At 49.8% G+C, this 21781-nt stretch overlaps 1 protein-coding gene across 10 annotated transcripts in view; it reads left to right on the top strand.

The window, feature by feature from the left end:
- Positions 1 to 21781, top strand: part of TRERF1 (transcriptional regulating factor 1) — a 209925-nt gene that overhangs the window by 156241 nt on the left and 31903 nt on the right. For 6 of the 10 annotated variants that reach the window (XM_027524008.1, XM_027524009.1, XM_027524011.1 and 3 more), the window contains 6 exons: positions 10880 to 12547; positions 13913 to 13959; positions 14848 to 14998; positions 16065 to 16370; positions 19744 to 20131; positions 21161 to 21227. In XM_027524008.1, the coding sequence (XP_027379809.1) occupies positions 11138 to 12547; positions 13913 to 13959; positions 14848 to 14998; positions 16065 to 16370; positions 19744 to 20131; positions 21161 to 21227 (2369 nt within the window). In that variant the 5' untranslated portion in view covers positions 10880 to 11137. The remainder of the gene's footprint in view (positions 1 to 10879; positions 12548 to 13912; positions 13960 to 14847; positions 14999 to 16064; positions 16371 to 19743; positions 20132 to 21160; positions 21228 to 21781) is intronic. The other 4 variants (XM_027524014.1, XM_027524013.1, XM_027524015.1 and 1 more) reach the window with 2 other exon arrangements.

The raw sequence follows: 21781 nt of genomic DNA, 5'->3' as shown, positions 1-21781 counted from the left end.
ATTGCCCCAGGCTGGGGCCCTGTGTTGACAGGATGGCCCAGTGTGGCACTGACGTCATAACCCGGGGTACCTCCCGTCCGAAATGCAGACAGAAGGGCCAAGTGTACATATTAGTCGCTCAGTCATGTTCTACTCTTTGCAACCCCATGGACTGTAGCCCGCCAGACTCCTCTGTCTATGGGATTCTCCAGGCAAGAATACTGCAGTGGGTTGCCATTCCCTTCTCCAGAGGGTTTTCCTAACCCAGGGATCGAACCCAGGTCTCCTGTATTCTAGGCGGATTCTTTACCGTCTGAGCCACCAGAGAAGCCTGAAACACAGACAGAAGAATCAAGAGAGCACGAGAACCTTCACGCACTTATTTCCACACAAGGGAGCATCCCAGGCTTTGTTACCCAATGAACTGTGGGCTGTTTACCAAAAAGAAGGGAGGTGGTTTCCCTGATACACCAGCTCCTTCTCCAGGCCTTGGGTGTCAAGGGGCATTTGTTTTTTGCACAATCGAACATCTTCAACATCACAGACCAAAGCCAAGCCAGCCGCTCCATTTGTGAATTGAGCCCCTAACCATGCAGCCTACCTGGAATCCTGGGCGACATTGGGGATGGGGGCTGGTGCAGTCCCAGGGGCCAGTGCTGGCCGCCCGCCTCCCTTCCCCTGCAGAGGAAGCCAGTCTGTGCTGCCTGAACAGCTGGAGTCCCTCCCAGCAGCTCAGCCCAGGGTGCTGGGTGTGGAGCTTGAGTGAGGAGCAGAGTCCTCGGGTGCTTGACTTGTGTTTTCTTAGGTTTCTTGTCTCTGGGAGTGGGGCCAGTGAATCTACATCTACCTGCCAGCCACCTCTCCTTCCCTCCATTTTCACTCCGTGCTCCCTCAGGCTGCGTCAGAGGGAAGCCTCCCAGTCTCCCAGCCCTGCCCTGCCCTGCCCGGGACAGCTGTGGGAACAGGGCTCTTCCCTGGCTGCACCCCCCAGTGCTGATTCACAGCCCTGAGCCTCAGGTCTTTGGAGGCAGGAGTGGAGGCTCCTCCCTGCAACCCTGGCCCAGACCCCTCCATCTGGTCACCCTGCCGAGACCCTCCCTGAGTCCCCAGCAGCAGGGGACTGGCCCACAGCACCTCCTGAGTGCTGGCTAGAGTGACCCTAGCCCCCGCCAGGCTTTCCTCTGCCCCCTCCACCTCCTCCTTGTGAAATTTTTTGGCTCTTTAGGAAGCCTGGCACCTGCCCCCACCCCAAGGCTGTGGGCCTCAAGACAGAGGTTTGCAGGCTTTTGTCTCTCCTAGCAGGGTGCTGGCACAGTAGGTCCTCCGTGTGAGTTTGCAGGAAGGAATACGGAGGATAAGGCCAGGCCCAGATGCCAGTCTCCAGGCTGGGAGGCCAGTGGTCATGACCTAGTCATCTCTCCTGGCGCAAAGTAGGTCTTTAAAATATGGTCATGTGACTCCTAAAATTCTCCCAGCAGCAGCTCCTTAGGAGAGACGTGTGATGAGGAAGTAGTCGGTGTTCAGGTCGCCCAGGGACTCACGTGTGAATGGTTCTGGTGTCTCCCCATCCTGCCTTCTCTCTGCACATCTCTCATCAACTTCCGGCTAGTCCTTATTCCTTTTTAAAAATATTTATTTGTTTACTTAGCCTTGCCAGGTCTTAGTTGTAACATGCAGGATCTAGTTCCCTGACCAGGAATTGAACCCCGGCCCCTTGCATTGGGAGTGCAGAGTTTTAGCCACTGAACCACAAAGGGGAGTCCCACTAGTTCTTATTCCTAATCTCCCCACCTAGTCCCAACCATTTGTCAAGGAGAGGTGATTTGAAAAACTGTATCCAGAAATGGATCAACAGGGCCCCCTCAGACCATGTCTGCCTCCTCCAGGAAGCTCCCCTAGACTCCTGAGGCCCTCCCCTTTTCTCCCTGTGTCCTCAGCATCCACACTGCTTCATACCAGTTAGGGTGGGAAGGAAGCGGCATGTGGCAGTCACGAGGGCTGGGGACGACAATGTTAATTAATTCTCTGGTAGAACTCCCGTTGGCCCAGAGAGAGCACAGACAGTGAGAACTGCATCCCAGAAAGTGAAATAGCTCCCATCTCCGTGCCCTGGTGGAGAGCCGGCCCCAGGAAGTGAAGTCCAAACTCTCCAGGCTGTGAGTCAGGCTTCTTCCTGGTTCCTGGGGCTTGGGAGGAAGCAATTGATGTTACGGGGTGAGACTGAAAGATGTAGAAATAAATGTCTCTTGGTGTCCAAAGGAAGGCTTGTGAACCCGCCCAGGGCTGAGAGTCAGCGTGAGACTGGGGGCAGGGAGCAGTGGGGGCTGGAGGGAGCGAGGACGGGCCAGGCGCTCTGCGTGGAGGAAGACTCAGCTCTAATCGCCCGCATTGGCAGAACTGGTCCGCAGTAATTGGGTTACTGGATTATAAAACACCCACTGGCTTTATTTAGAAGACTAATCAGAAAGCATTTAGAACAACAGTGTTGCTAGAAAGGAGACCATGAGCCACGAGTCCATGTCTTGGAGAACTGCCCTTGGCTTCTGCTTCCTTCGGGGAACAGAATTCCAGGAGCATCCAAGTTAAGCTCCTTTGACAGACCTGAGAGGAAGTCTTGCCTAAGACCGAAGCCAAGTCACTAGGGGAATTGTGTGTATAGTCCCTGAAGGATAGCCTGGTGTCAAAAAAAGGAAAATCTTTTTGGTTTTTCTTCCTCAAACAAGCGGTGGTGGTCTGGCGGGAGCATGGTGTTACCCTGAATTGTAAGCAAACAAGTCTTGCGGAACCGTTGGCCAAAATCAACTTCCTCTCTCTCTCTGATTCCAAGGATGGTCCCTTCCATCCTTCTTTGCAGACTGCGTCCTGTCTCCTGTACCCCCGGGGGGCTTGAGGGGAGGGGAGAGGGACTTTGATGCACTACAACAGAGGTCAGCATGCCGTGACTGGGACCAAATCCAGCCCCAGCCTGTTCTTGAACGGCCTGTGGGCCCAGAAGGGTTTTTCACGTTGAAGAAAAATCCAAAAAAGAACACTATTTCTTGACATGTGAAAATTATATAAAATTCAGTGTCCATAAATAAAATTGTGTTAGAACACAACCACACATTTATATATGGTTTATGGCTGCTTTCACACTGCAACCGCAGAGCTGTGACAGACATTGTATGGCCCACAAAGCTGAAAATATTTACTCTCTGGCCCTGTACAGAAAAGCCCTGTGCTAAAACATCTCCGTAGAGCCTTCTTACTATGTACAGCATTCCATGACTCTGGCACTCTAGCACCCTGGGAAAAGAGGCATAGGAATCTGGGGGGGAAGTGCTTTAGGCCTCATTTGTCTGACTTGGCATTGCAGCTCAATGAGTGTCTCTGGGAACCCAAATGGAGAGGATGCTGTCCCTGCCTTAGAAGGACTGGGCAGCCAATGGGGGCATAACACCAAAGCAGGTCATTTGACTCTAATGCTTCAGAGGAATCAGAGTGAGCATCTCAGGTTCTGAGCAGGCAGCATTTTTGTTGAGCTGAATCCAAAATCCAGGAGTCTTGTTCTAAGGAAGGACTTGACCAAAGAAATGTGAAAGCAGTTGTTCTGTTAATTCATTCATAAATGAAAAAGTTCCCGGTGCCAGTTACCCAATAGGAAGTGTAATACATAATGAGAAAAGCAGTGACCTTATTAGCAAAATAATAAAGACCTGAATCTTGAGTTAGTATTATAACAGTCCTGTGGGATTGACTAATCCACCAAGAAGAACAGTTTCCAGGTTTTAAATGTTTTATTTAGAAACATTTGACCAGATGCTAAACTGTGGGCCCTGTGTGCTGCTGCCTGTATAAATGGGGTAGGGGTGGGGCTATGTACAAGCATTCTTGTATGAGCATAAAGTGTCTCTAGAATATACAAACCTGAGTGATTGTCTGGAGGGGTGCTGGCTGGCTGAAGTACCCTTTATAAAAAATTTGCTCTAACTTTTCATTTCATTGTCAAGCATTTATTTGAGATTATTTTCACTCTTTTGTATGCTCTTATACCTTTTGTATGTTTTTCATACCTTTTGAATTTTGAACCATGTGAATTTAGTATCTATTCAAAAATATATAAACTTAATCAAATAAGTAGCATATGGTTTTGCCGTTACCTCAATACATCTCCCCAGGGAAGTCATTTTTCCTCTTTTCCATTCAGTATATGATTCTTTTTTTTCCCATTTTATGATATCTGTATTCACTTTTTTCAATTAATTTTTTAACTGGAGGATAAGGAAATGGTAACCCACTCCAGTATTCTTGCCTGGAAAATCCTGTGGACAGAGGAGCCTGGCGTTCCACAGCCCATGGGGTTGCAGAAGAGTAGGACGTGACTGAGCAATAAACAATTGCTTTACAATGTTGTGTTGGTTTCTGCTGTACAAAAATGTGAATCAGTCATAGCTGTATATATGTGTGTATATACACACATACACATATATATAAATATATCCCCTCCCTCTAGAGCTTACCTCCCACCAATAGCCAGGACAAGGAAGCAACCTAGATGTCGATCAACAGGTGAATGGATGAAGAAGTTTTGGTACATATATATGGTGGAATATTACTAAGCCATAGGAAGGAACAAATGTGAATCAGTTGAACTGAGGTGGATGGACCTAGAGCCATTACACAGAGTATATGATTCTTGATTGCCTACTACTGTTGAGTCAGGTGCTCTTCTAGGTCTGGAAGTTACAGACAGCCTTTAACTTGAGAGGGCATCAGACCGAACAGGAGGGCTCATTAAAACACAGACTGCCAGGACTTCCCTGGCAGCCCAGTGGCTGGTAGTCTGTGCTCCCAATGTTGGGGGTGGTGGGGCTCAGGTTTGATTCCTGGTCTGGGATCCTGCATGCTGCACGACACAGCAAAAAAGAAATGTTTTTTTAAAAAAAGCACAGACTGCTGGGCCCCACCCCACCCCACCCCTGACATTCAGTGGGTCTGGGTGAGGCTCAGGAATCAGCATTTACATAAACTGGTGTATATACAATGGAGAAATGACAAGGTCCTACTGTAAAGCAGAGTAGGAACTATAATCTATAATCCCTGTGATAAACCAAAATGAAAAAGGATATGAAAAAAGAATGTATAACTGAGTCACTTTGATGTATAGTAGTAATTAGTGCAACATTGTAATTCAACTATATGTCAATAAAAAATAAATTTAAAGGAAAAGAAAAAGAATCAGCATTTACAAGTTCCCAAGTGATGCTGATGCTGCTGGCCTGGGAAAAAACACTTTGGGAGCCCCGCCTCTGACTTTCTAGTGTTTTCTGCTTTCTAGGGTTCTTTATAAATAAACTACGTTCCCAGTTCTGAAATTATCCACAAATAACGGATACAGTAGCTCAGAACACCAAGTAATCCCTCTTGCGCAGCAGTCTGGGAACACAACAGAGCAGACAGGTCAACAGACATAAAATGATCTGGCTTCCCTTCCACCCACGGTGTTTAATGGAGAGACACAGAGTCAGATCATGGTTAGAGTCTGGTGAGTTTCAGCAAGTAATTCTTCCTGGGGGAGGTGCCGTGGTGCAAGGCTTTCAAGGAAGGTTACGTGGTGAGGTTTAAGCCAGGCAGGCCATTCTGATATCACCAAGGCTAATGCCCACAGGATAACACTGCTGGACATATTTTTTTTTTCCTTTTCATTTATTTGGCTGTGCTGGGTCCCAGTTGCAGCACGCAGGATCCTTAATTGTGCATGCAAAATCTTTAGTTGTGGCATGTGGGATCCAGTTCCCCAACCAGGGATCAAACCTGGGCCCCCTGCATTGGGAGCTTGGAGTCCCAGGGACCACCAGGGATGTCCCTGAACATCATTTTAAGACCCCCACAATTTATCCCTGACCATACAAATTTAGCCTGATCATCAGTGAGTTCCTCACAAGGACATGGAGCCTCAGCATGGACCCCTGCACCTGATCTCTGCCTTTGTGCACGTTCCCACAGGTGGGATACCCTTGCTGGTCCTCTCAGCTCTGTAAACCCTGTGTGTCCATCAGGACCAGGTAAAATATAATCGTTCTTTATGAGGATTTAATATTCGCTCAGCCTACACTGAATATCTTTTCCTGTATATCAGTTCACCAGGACACTTGATCATTGTTCTCTTAATTTTTTTTCCATTTATTGATTCATTCATTCAATAATATTACCCCTCTGTCAAGAAATTCTTATCAGAGGGCCTACCATATACTGTGAATTATGGTAGATTTGGGGAATAGAATCATCAGTTCAGTTCAGTTCAGTCGCTCAGTCGTGTCCGACTCTTTGCAACCCCATGAATCACAGCACGCCAGGCTTCCCTGTCCATCACCAACTCCCGGAGTTTACCCAAACTCATGTCCATCAATTCGGTGATGCCATCCAGCCATCTCATCCTCTGTCGTCCCTTTCTCCTCCTGCCCTCAATCCCTCCCAGCATCAGGGTCTTTTCCATGAGTCAGCTCTTTGCATGAGGTGGCCAAAGTATTGAAGTTTCAGCTTCAGCATCAGTCCTTCCAAAGAAATCCCAGGGCTGATCTCCTTCGGAATGGACTGGTTGGATCTCCTTGCAGTCCAAGGGACTCTCAAGAGTCTTCTCCAACACCACAGTTCAAAAGCATCAATTCTTCATTGCTCAGCTTTCTTCACAATCCAACTCTCACATCCATACATGACCACAGGAAAAACCATAGCCTTGACTAGATGGACCTTTGTTGGCACAGTAATGTCTCTGCTTTTTAATATGCTATCTAGGTTGGTCATAATAGGCAAAAAAAACGACATGGTCCCTGCCCTGGTAAGAAAAGATCCGTGAATCAAATAATTACACTGGTGGAAATACAGTTACAGGCTGAGAAGAGTGGTCTGAAGGAGAGGGATATGGTTTTATGAGAACATAAAAGAAATGACCCTGATGTAGCCTTGGGAGTTGAGGTTAGGATAGACATTCTAAGAAAGTATAGTTTGGGCTGAGAACCGAAGGGTGCCCAGGACTTGGTTGGATAAAGAGGTGGAGAAGGGAAGGGGAAAGCTCTCCAAACTGGGGAGGGGCAGTATGTGCAAAGGCCCTGTTGTAAGAGACAGCTTGGCAGATTCATGGAACCTGGTCAGTCTGGGAGACCAGAGTGACTGGGAATGTGGACAGGGAGTTGGTGGGGAGAACAAGGAGGAAAGGGTTATATCCTGAGGCTGGGAACAAACCATGGGGAACCCTGTCAGCCCTGTTATGATTTTTATTTTAAACTGTAATTTTAAACGGTACTAAAGATGCCATGGAAAGGTTTTAAACAGTGGGATGATGTTACCACAGTACATTTCGGAAAGATCTGCTGCTGCTGTGTGGAGAATGGACATGACTGGAAGCAGGGAGACCACCAATCAGAATGCTCTGGGGGTGGCGCGGAAGATAACCACAGTGCCCTGGACTAGGGTGCTGGTAGTGGAACCAGAGGACGATGGATCGAGTTCAGAAAATACTAGGTGGTAAACTGATGGGTCGTGGTGGTTGGTTAAGGGGGAAGCAAGAGTCAAGGGTGAGACTTTGTTTTGGTTTGTTATCTTAAAATATTTAGGCTGTGCTGGGTCTTAGTTAGGCTTCACAGGTGGCACTAGCGGTAAAGAACCCACCTGCTAATGCTGGAGACATAAGAAACACAAGTTCCATCCCTGGGTCGGGAAGATGCCCTGGAAGAGGGCACGGCAAGCCACTCCAGTGTTCTTGCTTGGAAAATCCCATGGACAGAGGAGCCTGGCAGGCTAGAATCCAGAGGATCACACAGAGTCAAACACGACGGAAGCGACTTAGCACACAAACACTCAGGGGTCTTAGTTGCGGCCTGCAGGATCTTTTTTTTTCAGATGTGGGATCTAGTTCCCTGACCAGAGATCAAACCTGAGCCCCCTTCGCTGGGTGCGTGGAGTCTTAACCACTGGACCATCAGGGAAGTCCCAAGGGCTTTGGAGGAGCATCCATTTGTGGGGAGAAGATGTTGAGTTTGCTTTGAACTTGGAAATGGGGGTGTGGAGCAGGAGGCTGATCAGGAGGTCAGACCCTCTTAGGGGGTGGTCCCTGGGAGTCCTCAAGACTTCATCTTCAGGGTCTGCTCCAGCCACGTTGACCCAGCCTTTGTCCCACCCCACTGCTTTCCTTGTTCCTCCCTTCATTCCACCAAACCAAATGCCTCACCCTGAATTTGTCCATCTCCATCTCTTATTCAGAAAGGGACAGAGACCAACTTAGATTTGCTCCCAGTTGGAGGGAGGGTCTTCAAAAACTTCCTGCTTAAAATCCTCCATAAAAGGATATTGTAAAACCATTTACCCCCTCACACATTTTTAAGTTTACATCTACATTTTTTATCATATGTCTGCAGAAGATGCAATTTCCAGTACACTGTAAACATTGATATTTATAAGTAAAACTATGACATCACTGTTTTAAATTTATCCAGTGGAATCTAAACACCATGGAATTTGATACCCACATCATCCATTTTAAAAATGCATGAACATGTTCTTCATTAATAGTCAGTGTTCCTTTTTCTCCTGAAATTTTATTTCTGTTTCACTTCCCCCGTGGAATTTTATGCTAATGTAATATGTTTTTGTCCCTAAAACTCTATCAGTTGTTTCTCTGTCCTAATTTTTTGTAACAACTTTATATGAAGTTAAAACTTTTAAAATTTCCTGAAATCATAAAGTTCTAAGTTCTAAAATTTTCTTCCTGTTTGAGTTATCATTATAATGATTATTAAAAGTGTACAGTTGATCAAGATAGCATAAAGTATATTCTAATTTGGATAAATAATACACATAAAAACTAAAATTATATTGAAAATATACCTTAGATGGTGATGCTGGAGACTTTTTAAAGTAATTTTTAATTGTTTTTCAAGTAAATACACTTTTTTATTTGCGGTGTTGGGGTTTTTTTTTGTTTGAAGTATAATTAATTTACAATGTTGTGCCAATCTCTGCTGTACAGCACAGTGGCTCAGTTTTACACATTCTTTTAAAAATATTCTCTTCCATCATGGTTTATCCCAGGAGACTGGATATAGTTCCCTGTGCTAAACAGTAGGACCTCGTTGTTTATCCATTCTCAGTGTAATAGTTTACATCTGCCAGCCCCAAACTCCCAGTTCATCCCTCTCCCACCCTCCTCCCTTGGCAACCACAAGTCTGAGCTCTGTGTCTGTGAGTCTGTTTCTTTTTTGTAGTTAGGTTCGTTTGTGCTATATTTTAGATTCCACTTTTACGTGATATATTTGCTTTTCTCCTTCTGACTTACTTCACTCAGTATGACAATCTAGATTGCATCCATGTTGCTGCAAATGGCATTAGTTTGTTCTTGTCTATGGATGGGTAGTGTTCCTTTATGTGTGTGTGTGTGTGGTGTGTGTGGGTGTGTGTATGTCTTCTTTATCCATTCACCTGTTGATGAACATTTAGCTTGCTTCCATGCTTTGGCTAAGTCATTTTTTAATTGAGGCACAACATATACATATGTGATGAAGTCCGAGTGTGCAACTCGGGTTATCACAGAGTAAGCACCCCACCACCCATGCAGTCGTCACCCAGATCCAGAGGTAGGCTCTTGCTGGTGCTGGGTTGTTTCTTGTTTATTGTTTTTGCTTATCTGTCCATGGAAGAATACTATTTGTTGCATGAGATATGAGACACAGACCAGCATCTATTATATTTCCATTTTTCATTTATATAGATGTAAACACTGAAAACTCTCATTCATATAAACTAATAGATAAAAAATACGAGTTTTATTAAAGTGGTGTGTTCTTGATCTGCTTCTGAGTTATGTACCAAAAATCACATAGCGATCTATCACTGACAATTGTATTTTAATTCTCCTGGGCCTTCCTAATGAAAAACAAGAATTGGAAACCACCTAGCTTGCAAATAAGATTTACTACGTATTTATTAGAGTGTCTCACTTTCAGCGTTCTGAGTGTGGGCTCAGTAGTTGTGGCGCAGGGGCCCAGTTGCTCTGTGGCATGTGGGATCTTCCTGGATCAGGGATCGAACTCATGTCCCCTGCACTGGCAGGCAGATTCTTAACCACTGGACCACCAGGGAAACCCCCTAGTTCATGTTTCTAAGAGAGGGAACTTGATTGGCTCAGCCTATTTGTTTATCTACTTATTTATTGATTTATTGAGTCCAGGCACATCATAGACTCTGGCCAGGTGATCAGCACTGTGCCCAGATGTTTCTTTGAGCAGGGATTCCCAAGGATCAGGTAGCTGTGTACTGACGTGCACTGCTCTTCTTTGAAACTGTTCTTCTGCTAGAAATATACCCTTCAGCCTATGAGTTCCATATCTGTTATTTTTCCCTTTCTATACATGCATCTCTTTCCTCCTTGTACTGTAGTTATTCATGTGACCAACTTCTTTTTCCACTGTAAGCTCCTCGAGATCTGGCCCATGTCTTAATCATTCCTTTAAGCATTGCGTCTTCCACTTAGTAAATGTCTGTGTCTAATAAGTATTTGTTGACCAGATGAATTGATTTATGAGTGTCTTAAACTTCTTCATATCCTTTTAGGCCCTACAGTAGTGCTGGGCTTTCAATAGCAGGGTCCCAGAAGAACGGATGAATTAATCAGTGAGCAAAACAATGAATTAACGAATCGATGAACTAATGAGCCGTTGAGCAATGGCTTGAAAGTAAGAGAGTTCACATCTCACGTGAGGGTCGAGATCTGCGGAATCAGTGTAAAGGTGTGGCGTGTATGAAACTGGCTATTTCTAATCCAGGCTCCCGTTTTGTGTTTATTTCTCTAATGAGTCGTGGTAGATACAGTTGCTCATTGCAAAACAGCCAAGTAAGTCTTTCCTGTCCTTTGCAACTTGTCTTGCAGGTGTGAGCAGCATTTCTTCACCACGGTGGCATTTGGTCCGTCCCTTAGCCCGGGTGAGGATGTAAAACCCCTCGCTCTGCACATGCGTGGTAGAGGCCAACAGGAACACCTGGCTGCAGCCACGGTCACGGACATGTCAGCCGTGGAGTAGTGTGGACGCTTTCTCTCTGCTTCTCAGGGTTTCAGTCCTTTCGGGTTTGTGTCATTGACCTTTTTGTATGGTTTTGTGGCTGGACATTCACAACCAGGGCAGGCACCATGGGAGACCAGCAGCTATACAAGACCAATCATGTGGCCCACGGTGGTGAGAACCTTTTCTACCAACAGCCACCACTTGGCGTCCACGGCGGGCTGAACCACAGCTATGGGAATACAGTGCCCGGGGCTGGAATGGATGCCCCTCAGGCATCACCCATCTCCCCCCACTTCCCTCAAGACACTCGGGATGGTCTAGGCTTGGCTGTTGGCTCCAAAAACCTTGGCCAAGTGGATACCTCGAGGCAGGGAGGGTGGGGAGGCCACGCAGGGCCTGGAAACCATGTCCAGCTACGTGGAAACCTGACCAATTCGAACATGATGTGGGGGGCGCCGGCCCAGGCGGAGCCCACCGATGGCTACCAGTACACCTACTCGCAGGCCAGCGAGATCCGGACCCAGAAGCTCACCAGCGGTGTCCTGCACAAGCTAGACTCTTTCACCCAGGTGTTTGCCAACCAAAACCTGCGAATTCAGGTCAACAATATGGCCCAGGTGCTGCACACCCAGTCAGCAGTAATGGATGGAGCGCCCGACAGCGCCCTCCGCCAGTTGCTGTCCCAGAAGCCCATGGAGGCCCCAGCAGCGGCTCTCCCGTCGCGCTACCAGCAGGCGTCCCAGCAGCCTCACCCTGGTTTCACTGGTGGGCTGTCCAAACCGGCTCTCCAGGTCGGGCAGCACCCGAGCCAAGGGCACCTGTATTACGACTACCAGCAGCCGCTGGCCCAAATGCCGGTGCAGGGCGGACAGTCGCTGCAGGCCCCCCAGATGCTATCCCAGCACATGCAGCAGCTGCAGCCGCATCAGTATTACCCACCGCAGCAACAGACACACGCCGGGCAACAGCGGGTGTCCATGCAAGAAATGCAGCCGCCACCACAACAGCAGATTCGCCCGCCACAGCCCCAGCCGCAGCCGCAGCCGCGGCAGGGTTCAATGCAGATACCTCAGTATTACCAGTCCCCACCCATGATACAGCCTTTGCCAGAGCCGCAGCAGCCCCAGATGCACCTACAGCCCTCTTCTTATCATAGGGACCCCCATCAATACACCCCAGAGCAGGCGCATGCAGTCCAGCTGATTCAGCTGGGCTCCATGCCCCAGTACTACTACCAGGAGCCCCAGCAGCCCTACGGCCACCCCGTGTACCAGCAGAGCCACCTGCCTCAGCACCAGCAGCCTGAGGATGGTCAGCCCAAGACTTATCCAGGCGACAGGCAGGCCCAGGCCATGCTGAGCTCCCACGGGGACCTGGGACCTCCAGATACAGGAATGGGAGACGCAGCCAGCTCCGACCTGAACCGGGCCAGCAGTGCCCTCCCGCACCGGCCGCTCCTGTCCCCTGGCAGCATCCACCTCAACAACATGGGGTCTCAGCACCAGCAGCTGTCTCCCAGTGCCGTGTGGCCCCAGGTATCCTCAGAGTGGACATTAATCCAGGGATCTCAGGGTGCGCGCGTGCCAACCAGAGCTGAGTCCAGTGCAGTGCCTAGTCCTGTCCTCCAAACCCCTCTGATACTTCCGTTCTTTTCTTTATTCCACAAACGTTAATCAGACACTGTGGAATACGAAATCAACTGTGACTCAGTCTTTTGCCCATAGATCTTATAATCTCACTAAAGAGGTGGCCAAAATATATATCAGGTCCCAAATGATGCATGTCATGGTCAAGGCCTCATCAGGTGCCCAGGGACCACACAGTGGGAGTGGTCTTGTCCCCTTAGATCTGAATCCTTAGGGGACTTCCTATGAAATTGTTCCCTTCTGGGGAGGGAGACCATATTGTGACAGCATTTCTCAAAGTCTATTGCTTAGAATAGGAGTTCCATAGAATGTTTAGTGGACATTGCTCGGGGGAGGGGAGTGGGTTCTTGGGAGAAATCAATATGAGGGGATACCTCATGTAGTTGCAGAGGCGAGAAACCTTAGCTGCCCACAGGATCCAGGCAGGTAAAGTCAATAAGCAGAATGGCCTGGTATGGATTGTGTGGACTGGAGGGCCAATGCGCCAACTAATGATATCCATAGTCAGGGTTTTTAAAAACAGTCCAGCCAAGCAGACTATGTCTGCAGATCAGAGTCAGCCTGCAGGTGACAGGTATTAACTCTTAATTGTTTCCCAAATATATTTGATCATAAAATTGCCTACTGTGTGCTGGGCACCGTTCGTGTTTTGGCGTGTTCCAAGTGCTACACTCAAGTGACAACAGATTCAAGGGAGGAGGGTACCTTGAATAAGACCAGGGTAGATGAAGAGAGGGCTCCGATGAAGGCTGAAGGCCAGAGATGAACTCCCTTTGACCCTGTTTTGTTTAGGACTCAGGCCAGTAGTAACTGAGAGCCTTTGTGAATACAAGAATAAGATGACATGGCCCAGGCTAAAAAGAATTCCAGCAGGAGGTCTCCTTGTGTGAGGCTGTATCATCAGCTCTCCATTCTGTGTCTCTCTTGGGAATGGAGTCTGTCCATGCACAGAGGGGTGGACGGGAAGGACAGGAAAGGAGGTGAGGGACTGAGTCCCAGTGGGCTTGTGGCTGGCGGGGCATCCTCAGGGGTGTGGCCCCAAGCCCAGGAGCATCGAGGGAAAGAAGACTGGAAGTTTCAGGTGCAGAAGGGCAAGGGTATGAGTAGCTATGAGCCCGGTCACCATGAGGCAGAGAGAGGGAAGAATCCTAGAAGGGCAGGCCCTGGTATTCCCACTGCTCAAGGACCCCTCCTGTCAGAAACATGTTTTTTTTTTTCTTCTTTCTTCTGGTGTCCTGCATTGCTCAAAATTAGATGCACCTACCTGATGGCCGAGCCCAGCCAGGGTCTCCTGAGTCAAGGTAGGATGGATGCGTGGAGGCTTGTTGGCGTGCGGGGGGACTGGGAGGTTTTCCTGGATTGTCTCATGATTCATTTCCAAATTCAAAGTCAGTTCCTCAAAGAAATTTATAAGGACAATAATAGCAGCTATTGTGGTTGAGCCACTTACCATTACTCCATATCATGTCTAATAAAAGTAACTCAGTGAGGGTAGGTGTGATTACCATGTGCCTAGCATGTAGTAAGCACTCAACCACTGTTAACTGTTATTATCATTATGATTTTACAAATGAGAAAGCTGAGTCTCAGAGAGCTTAAGTTTGCACATCAAGAAAGCGGGGGTGCTGGCATAGACTCCAAAGCCCATGTTCTGCCCTCTTATCCATTTGGTGAGTGTTTGTTGAGTACCTACTGTGTGCCAGACATAGAACTAAGCTTTGAGTGAAATAGTACAGTCTTGCTTTCTCCCCTCGTGGGTCTTGTAAATCATTAAAGACTTAGCCAGAACCTGACAAACTTAAGACGTGTAATCTGAAGACTTAATCAGTGGACTGAGACTCATATCTCTAAGGGAAGGCTTCTAGAAGAGGAGGACCCAAGCACCCTGCTTCTAGAAGGGTAGTAAACCAGAGGTGGGGAAAAAAGACAGCACGTGAAGGCCTGGAATGAAGAAGGATGTTTGGTTCATCTTTTGCATGATCTTAAGCATACCCTTTCTTACTTTTGAGCCTCCGTTTTCCATCTGCAAATTGGGCTCAGTTCTCTGAAGGGAATTGGTGAGGGGCCATGGCCGTGGGAGCTCTGGGTGAATGAAACGGGTTCATTGTGGGGTATGTGGCCTTGTGATGAGTCATTGTTTCCCTTCGTTGATGTGCGTGTCCTCTCCACTTGGCCCTACCCTTGAGCAGTGGCCAACCCAAAGGAGTGTTTGGGGAGCAGTTTGATGCCAAGAACAAGCTGACATGCTCCATCTGCCTGAAGGAGTTCAAGAGCCTGCCCGCCCTGAATGGCCACATGCGGTCCCATGGGGGGATGAGGGCCTCCCCCAGCCTCAAACAGGTGAGCAGGAATCCACCCCCTATCCTTTCCAGGCCATGTGCTGCTTGCTTTGCTTTGCTGCCGTCAGATGGAGTAATATGAGCCCCACCCGGGGGACCTGGAGAGGCGTAGTCTTTCCCTAACAGAAGTGCTCAAGCTTTGACGCTGGGAGCCAGCCAGGTCACACAGTCCCCACTTCCACTGGCACCATGAACAAAAATCCAGAACTGAGGTGGTAGAAATCCTTTTAGGGGATCCCAGCCTCTCTGCGTCCTGGAGAAGACAGCAAAGAAAACATGGAGATGCAATATTGTTTTTAACTTCTGTTGCATGAAGCACTCAAGACCAGGGTCCCTTAGGCCTTCCAGATCAGTAGTCAGTGGCCAGGGAGAGCTAGTGTGACCACCAGGCTCCCAGCCATTATTTTCTATTCACTGGGGCACCAGTGTTAGACTCTAGCATTTAGAGTCTAGAGACCTTTAAATGCCCTCGGGATTATCCAGGCAGGATATGCTTGTGGTGAACTATCCACGCAGTTTTAGAGTTAGGTTAAAACTCAAAAGAATTTTCTTGATTCTTTGAATATTTTGCATCTTAATTTAAGTCTATGAGATTAACTTGCTGTTCACCAAAAACTTTGATGTGATCCAGGTCACTCCGTCTCTTGACGATGCCAGTTAAAAGATCTTTGTCTTTGACAGATGAGTCAACTACAGCCCAAAGAATTAAAAGGTCCTACATGAGAGCTTATGTGGGGTTTTTCCTTCTTTTTTTTTTTTTTGCCTGATTCTAAGTCCAGATCCTTTTCGTTAAAAGCAATGACAACCACACAAAAATTTTTCTTCACTGTCTGTTTGAATATACAAGTGGTCAGGATTTTTTTAATGTAGAAAATAGAGTGCCTTGTTCACTGCTCATGGGCATCACTGGAGCCGAGAGACTCAGGGTGGCGGGAAGGAAGCCGCCCTGAGGTGGTTCTCTGTCACCCACGCGTGATGTCCAGGAACGTTGCAGGGAGAGCGAAGTTGCATGCCCCACTGTGGGAGCTGCTCTGAGCCCAGGATCAAAGCCTTTATTGTCTGTGTAGGAGGAAGGAGAGAAGGCCCCGGCGCCTCCGCCTCAGCCCCAGCCGCCACTGCCGCCTCCGCCGCCGCCACCTCAGCTCCCTCCCGAGGCGGAAAGCCTCACGCCTATGGTCATGCCCGTGTCTGTCCCTGTCAAGCTTCTCCCGCCCAAGCCCAGCTCTCAGGGCTTCGCCAACAGCGTCGCTGCCGCCCCCTCGGCCAGAGACAAGCCAGCCAGCTCGATGTCGGACGACGAGATGCCCGTGCTCGTGAGGATGACCCTCTCTCCCCCACACTCGCCCCAAGGGGCTGCCCCCAACCCGCCTGCTGTGAGTTGCAGCTCCACCCCACCTGCCTGAGGTGGGGACATCCCTTTGCTTTCTTGGAGATGGGGACAGATCTGCCCGGGCCACCAGCCAGAGCTCAGACGTGGCATGGCTCCTTGGGGCTGAGCCCCTGTGGCTACCCTGGGAATTCCTATCTGCTTCCAATCTACCTGCTACCCAGTAAATGCCTAGTACTCTACCAGGCTCACGTTCCAGATTAGATTCTGAGAGAACCGAAGATGTTCCTGGATTAAAAACAGAGGTGATAACTCAGCTGATGATCACAGTGATTAAAATATGGAAGTACTGTTCCGGATCACAAAGAGCTACTGCCCAGGGCCCTCCCTGGTCCCTCCCCCAGGATCTCCAGACCTCCCCAGATCCATCCACCAGAGATGTAAACCCCTGGCACAGTAGGTCCTCCAGGCATCCATGCTGATGGTCAGCCTTAGTAGATGCTTAATATTTTCAATATCACCTCTGCATAAATAAATACTCTCAGAGGACCTGATTCATTGAGGTTCCCAAAGTAATTCCACTGAGACACCCACCCCCAATCTCAAGAAAGCAAAGAGATTCGTGTTTCTTACTGTCCTTCTCTTTCTCAGCTTCCAAGTGCTTCACCCAAGCAGCTTAGCCTGGCTCTGGGACAGAGATCTCTCTGTCTCCTTCCTTCTCCCCTTCCTTCCCTCCCCACCCTTGCCCCCAACCGCCGTGGAGTCTGGAACCCCTATGGTTCATTACATCAGACCTGTCCCCTCCCCACAAAGTGCTGTGCTGGGTCATACCTGTTCTCACAGAATAAGTGGCCACTGGGATTCCAGGAGGCATAAAGGAGGGGCTGGGCCAGGAGAAGGATAGGGAGAATAATTAAGAGAACTAGAAAAGTCCAGAAAGAGCCTTTTTGGTTCTTTACATAATATCAAGGCTCAGAAGAGGAAAAAGACAGATGGAGAACCTCTGGAGGTGAGGATTCCCATCAGCTGGCAGGTCCTGGGGGCCAGCAACAGGGAGAGAGATGAAACCACACCGCCAGGCCCCCGCTTTGCCCAGGAAGTGCCTGATTTGGTGGGAGAGATACTGTTTCTACCCTTTCGAAACTTTCAGCCTGAAGCTGGAGAAAGTCAGGTTCCTAATGACACAGGGATCAGAGCCCCAGGCAGCAGGTCTGCCTCAATTCAAGACAGAGACACCAAGGCAGCATTGCCCTGCATGGGGCTGGTGGGGAATATACCCCAAGAGCTAAGGTCGTTAGGGACTAAGACAAGGCAAGGGACGTTTGGTGTTAGAAGACCATCATGAGGAGAGTTCCAGACAGAGTTTTGAAGGCAGAGATGAACTCGGTTTTGTGGCAAGGGTGAGAAAGATACTGTGAGGAGATAAGCCGAAGTGGAAGCATAAAGTAGGACTGAGTACATGTGAGCAAGGTCATGACACTTAATATATTAAGAGATGAAAATGTTCAGGGAGGAGCCCTGGGTTTTAATCTCTACTGTGCTCCTAGTCAGTTGGGGTACAGACAGCTGAGACCCTTCGCTTCTCAGAACCATGGTTTCTCCTGTGACCTCAGGGGGAAGGGAGTGGGCTTCCTCAGTGGCTGTCACCTTTCTGAGGAGCTTTTAAAACCTCTCAGCGCTTGGCCCTGCTTGGCTGGAATTCTGTATATACTTCCTCCCAGGTGATATCCAGGTCTGACCTTCTGGGGGCCTTCCCTGGCCCACAGTCTCAGAGCCTTGCCTGGAGGATTGGAAAGTTCCAGTTCAGAGCTGTTGTCATTGAACCAGAGGCTCAAGGAGAGAGAGCCCCAAAGGGACCTCTGGCCCTGTCTGTGGTCAGAGGTCTGGATTCCGGTGCAGTGTTGAAGACATGCAGAGTCCTCAGTTGACCTCATCAGTCACCCAGGAACTAGGTGTAAAGCATCAGGATTGCTCCCCTAGTTGGGGGGCACAGGCATCCTTTCCCCATTCCACTCCATCTCAGCATCAGGCAGTGAGGAGCCCTCAGGTGGGGAAAGAAGGCAGGTTGGGGCTCTGTGGCCTAAGGAGAGCCCCCTGGTGAGTCCCTCTGCCCCTTCTTTCCCCACCTCTCTGCTTCCCTAAACTCCCCTGCTAGGGGCTGGGATGGCACCCCAGAAACTGAGGGGGAGACAAGGAGGGGCAGCCTGAAGTGCTGAAGGCAGCAGAACTGCCTTCAGCGGGGTTAGAGGGAGAGAAGCCCAGAGCTGAGGGGTGACTGGGGCAGGTCACATGACCATGGCCAACCCTTCCCATCACCCCCTGCTGCCTCCTACTAAGGCACCAAGGTGGATACCAGGATTGCCAGGGACCACAGCTGTGACAGGCTGGCCTGCAGGGCCTGGGAGGGGACCACAGACTGCCCGGAATTTCCCTGCAGGTATCCCCTCTGCACCCCCGCCACCGTGCCCCCCCCAACAGCATCACTGTCTCTCCAGCCTCACCCAGCTCTGGGTTTTCTGAGCTGATGCTGGCACACACCAAATCTGTTTATGTTTGGCTTTGGCATGCCCTGCTTTATCTCCTTCCATGCATATGTTTACTTATTAGTATATCTGTTTCCATGTGGCAAATCTTCCTTCCAGAAGATGCTTGGTTCTGCTGGAATAAAATAAACTAACCCCGCTGACAGGAAACCAACCTAGGAGAAGGGTTTGCCACAGAGGAGAGTCACCAGTGCTGGGAGCAGGAGTGAAGGGCGGTGAGGGGGAAGGGTCAGCGGATCTACTTCTAGGACAGCACATGAGAGGGGGGCCTCAGAGATCCCAGCTGGCCCTCCTCCACCCTGACAGTTACCTCCAAGGGGGAGCCCAGTGTGTGGGTCACTGGCCCTGGGAGCTTTGGCTGGGGCCTGACCACCCCCCCCCCGCCCCGCCCCCGGTCTTCCTGCCCCACAGCCTCTGCCAGCTTCCCTGAATAGACGATTCTGTCCCCTTCTTAGAACATGTGTTATCTGTCCCCGAAGTCCCGTCCCTGGGGAGCCCGTGGGGAATTAAAGGGCCCACTCAGCTGGAGTCCACTCAGCAGATGGGAATGCGGTGATAAGCAGTAAAGAATGTGAATTTATTCTTTCTTGCCCACCCACTGTTCCTACCCGCCCCATCCCCCCAATCCGTCTCCAGACATGAGGGATTTCCTCCCAAACCAAAGTCGGCTCCCTTAACCAGGCCACCAGATCTCGCCTTGTCGGAGATGGCTGTGACCGTTTCTCAAGGCAGGGGATGCTGGGGTCAGACCGGGGCGGGGGGGGGGGGGGGGGGGCGTGTTCCCGTTAGAACGCGGATTTCCCCCTCCCCTCAACCTGTGGCAAGGGCCTGAGGGAAAAGCCCCCGTATCTGAATCGGATCGTTCTTCCGTCGTAGGAAATTCCCAAGAAGCACCAGCCAGGCGCGGCCAAAGCCGAGGAAGCCCTCAGGAGCGCGCCAGCAGAGAAGAAGAAGTTCCGGCACCGGCCGGAGCCGCTCTTCATCCCGCCACCGCCCTCCTACACGCCCAACCTCGCCGCCTCGCACTCGGGCGCCACCCTGTACCAGAGCCAGCTGCGCTCCCCACGGGTGCTGGGCGACCACCTGCTCCTGGACCCCGCCCACGAGCTGCCCCCCTACACGCCCCCGCCCATGCTCAGCCCGGTGCGCCAGGGCTCGGGGCTCTTCAGCAACGTGCTCATCGCCGGCCACGGCCCCGGCGCCCACCCGCAGCTGCCCCTCACGCCCCTGACGCCCACGCCGCGCGTGCTGCTCTGCCGCTCCAGTGAGTCGCCCCCAACCCCGCCGCCGCCACCCCGGCTGTGGGTGCTGCCCTAAGGCTCGCGTTCTGCCCTTGTCTCATTCACCTCACAGACCTTTGAGGTGGCCCACAGACCTTTGAGGTGGCTCGGACCGTGTGCTGCGTGCTAGGAATTCTTAGAATACTTACCCTCAAGGGAATCACAGTCTAGTCGCGGAGACCAACGCATAAAGCTCATTAGGGTTTCTCTGAGATGAGGGAGGAAAAAAAAACAGTCGAAGTGCGCCGTGGAGAATCGTGTTCAAACACCCAAAGTAAATGTACTAAGTACACGTACAAATAGGATTAGCGGCAAGACCACACCTCCACATTTTAGCACGCGGTGTAAAGATCAAGGCCTGTAGCAGGATCTCTTTCTAGAGCAAGAGGAATGTCATAGAACAAGAAAGCTTAACAGGGGAATTCCCTGGCGGTCCATTGGTTGGGACTCCCCGGGCTTTCACTTGCCAAGGGCCCAAGTGTGACTCCTGGCCCGGGAACTGGGATCCTGAAAGCTGCACAGTGCAGGCCAAAAAAAAAATTAATGAAAAGAAAAAAAGAGTAGTAGACCAGAGAGATAGCTGGCCCTCCTTACTCTGAGAAGTGCGTGTGTGTACGGCTGAGTTGCTTCAGTTGTGTCTGGCTCTGCTGTGACCTCATGGACTGTGGTCTGCCTGGCTCTTCGGTCCATGAGATTGTCCAGGCAAGAATACTGGAGTGGGTATCCATTCCCTTCTCCAGGGGATCTTCCAACCCAGGGATCGAACCCAGGCCCCCTGCATTGCAGGCAGATTCTTTACCCTAAGAGCCACCAGGGAAGCCAGGTGTTAAGAAATGGGGAAACCCTAAGCCAAGTTGCTCCACACTCCAGCTCCTCAGGGACTGCGGGGGTAACTCTTGCGTGGTTTGGGTAGGAGAGGGTCCCTACCATGACTGTTCAGGTAACTGCTTGTTTAGTTTAGTTTCTTTAGTACCTTCTCTGCTGACCAGTGACCTCTGGTTTTTGTGCTTCAGACAGCATCGATGGCAGCAACCTGACGGTCACCCCGGGGCCTGGAGAGCAGACCGTTGATGTCGAACCGTAAGGAAGAGCCAATTATTCTTTAGAACAGAAGCCTCAACCTAGAAAAGGGAGGAGGAGCTTTAAGAAGTATAGCTAGTACTTCTGGGGGCCGAGTGGCCACTGGGCAAGAAGTTGTAGAAAGTGTAGGATCGTGGTATTTCTCAAGTATGATGGTTACCCTATGATTTCCAGTATTTCAAGGCCTTTTCTACAGACTAAAGGCATTAAGAATGTGGAGCCTCGTATTTGGAGAACCTTAGTGTCCCCATCTCCAGCTCCATGAGCCAGTTTGGTTGGGGGCCACAGGCCTTCACGTCCCCAGTGACATCTCTCTCAGGGTACCTAGCTCCCTAGGAGGCTCCACCCACCACCCTGCTCCTTTACCCCCTCCCTAAGATTCTTGGCTGGGCCGCCAAATGGGCTTGTTGAATACTTGAGTTGGGGGATATATTTGAAGAGAAAAAAATTTTTTTTTTTCCTGTTCCTGGGTAAACGCAAAAGAGGCCAGATGGTAGAGTGGTAAGGAGATTGAGTCAGGAATCAAGAAACCTGGTTCCAGCACCATTTTGTTA

The sequence above is a fragment of the Bos indicus x Bos taurus genome, chromosome 23 (genome assembly GCF_003369695.1).
Source record: "Bos indicus x Bos taurus breed Angus x Brahman F1 hybrid chromosome 23, Bos_hybrid_MaternalHap_v2.0, whole genome shotgun sequence".
In the NCBI taxonomy this organism is placed as follows: domain Eukaryota; kingdom Metazoa; phylum Chordata; class Mammalia; order Artiodactyla; family Bovidae; genus Bos; species Bos indicus x Bos taurus.
The sequence above is the reverse complement of the archived record's forward strand: the minus strand, read 5'-3'. Positions and strand labels throughout refer to the sequence as shown.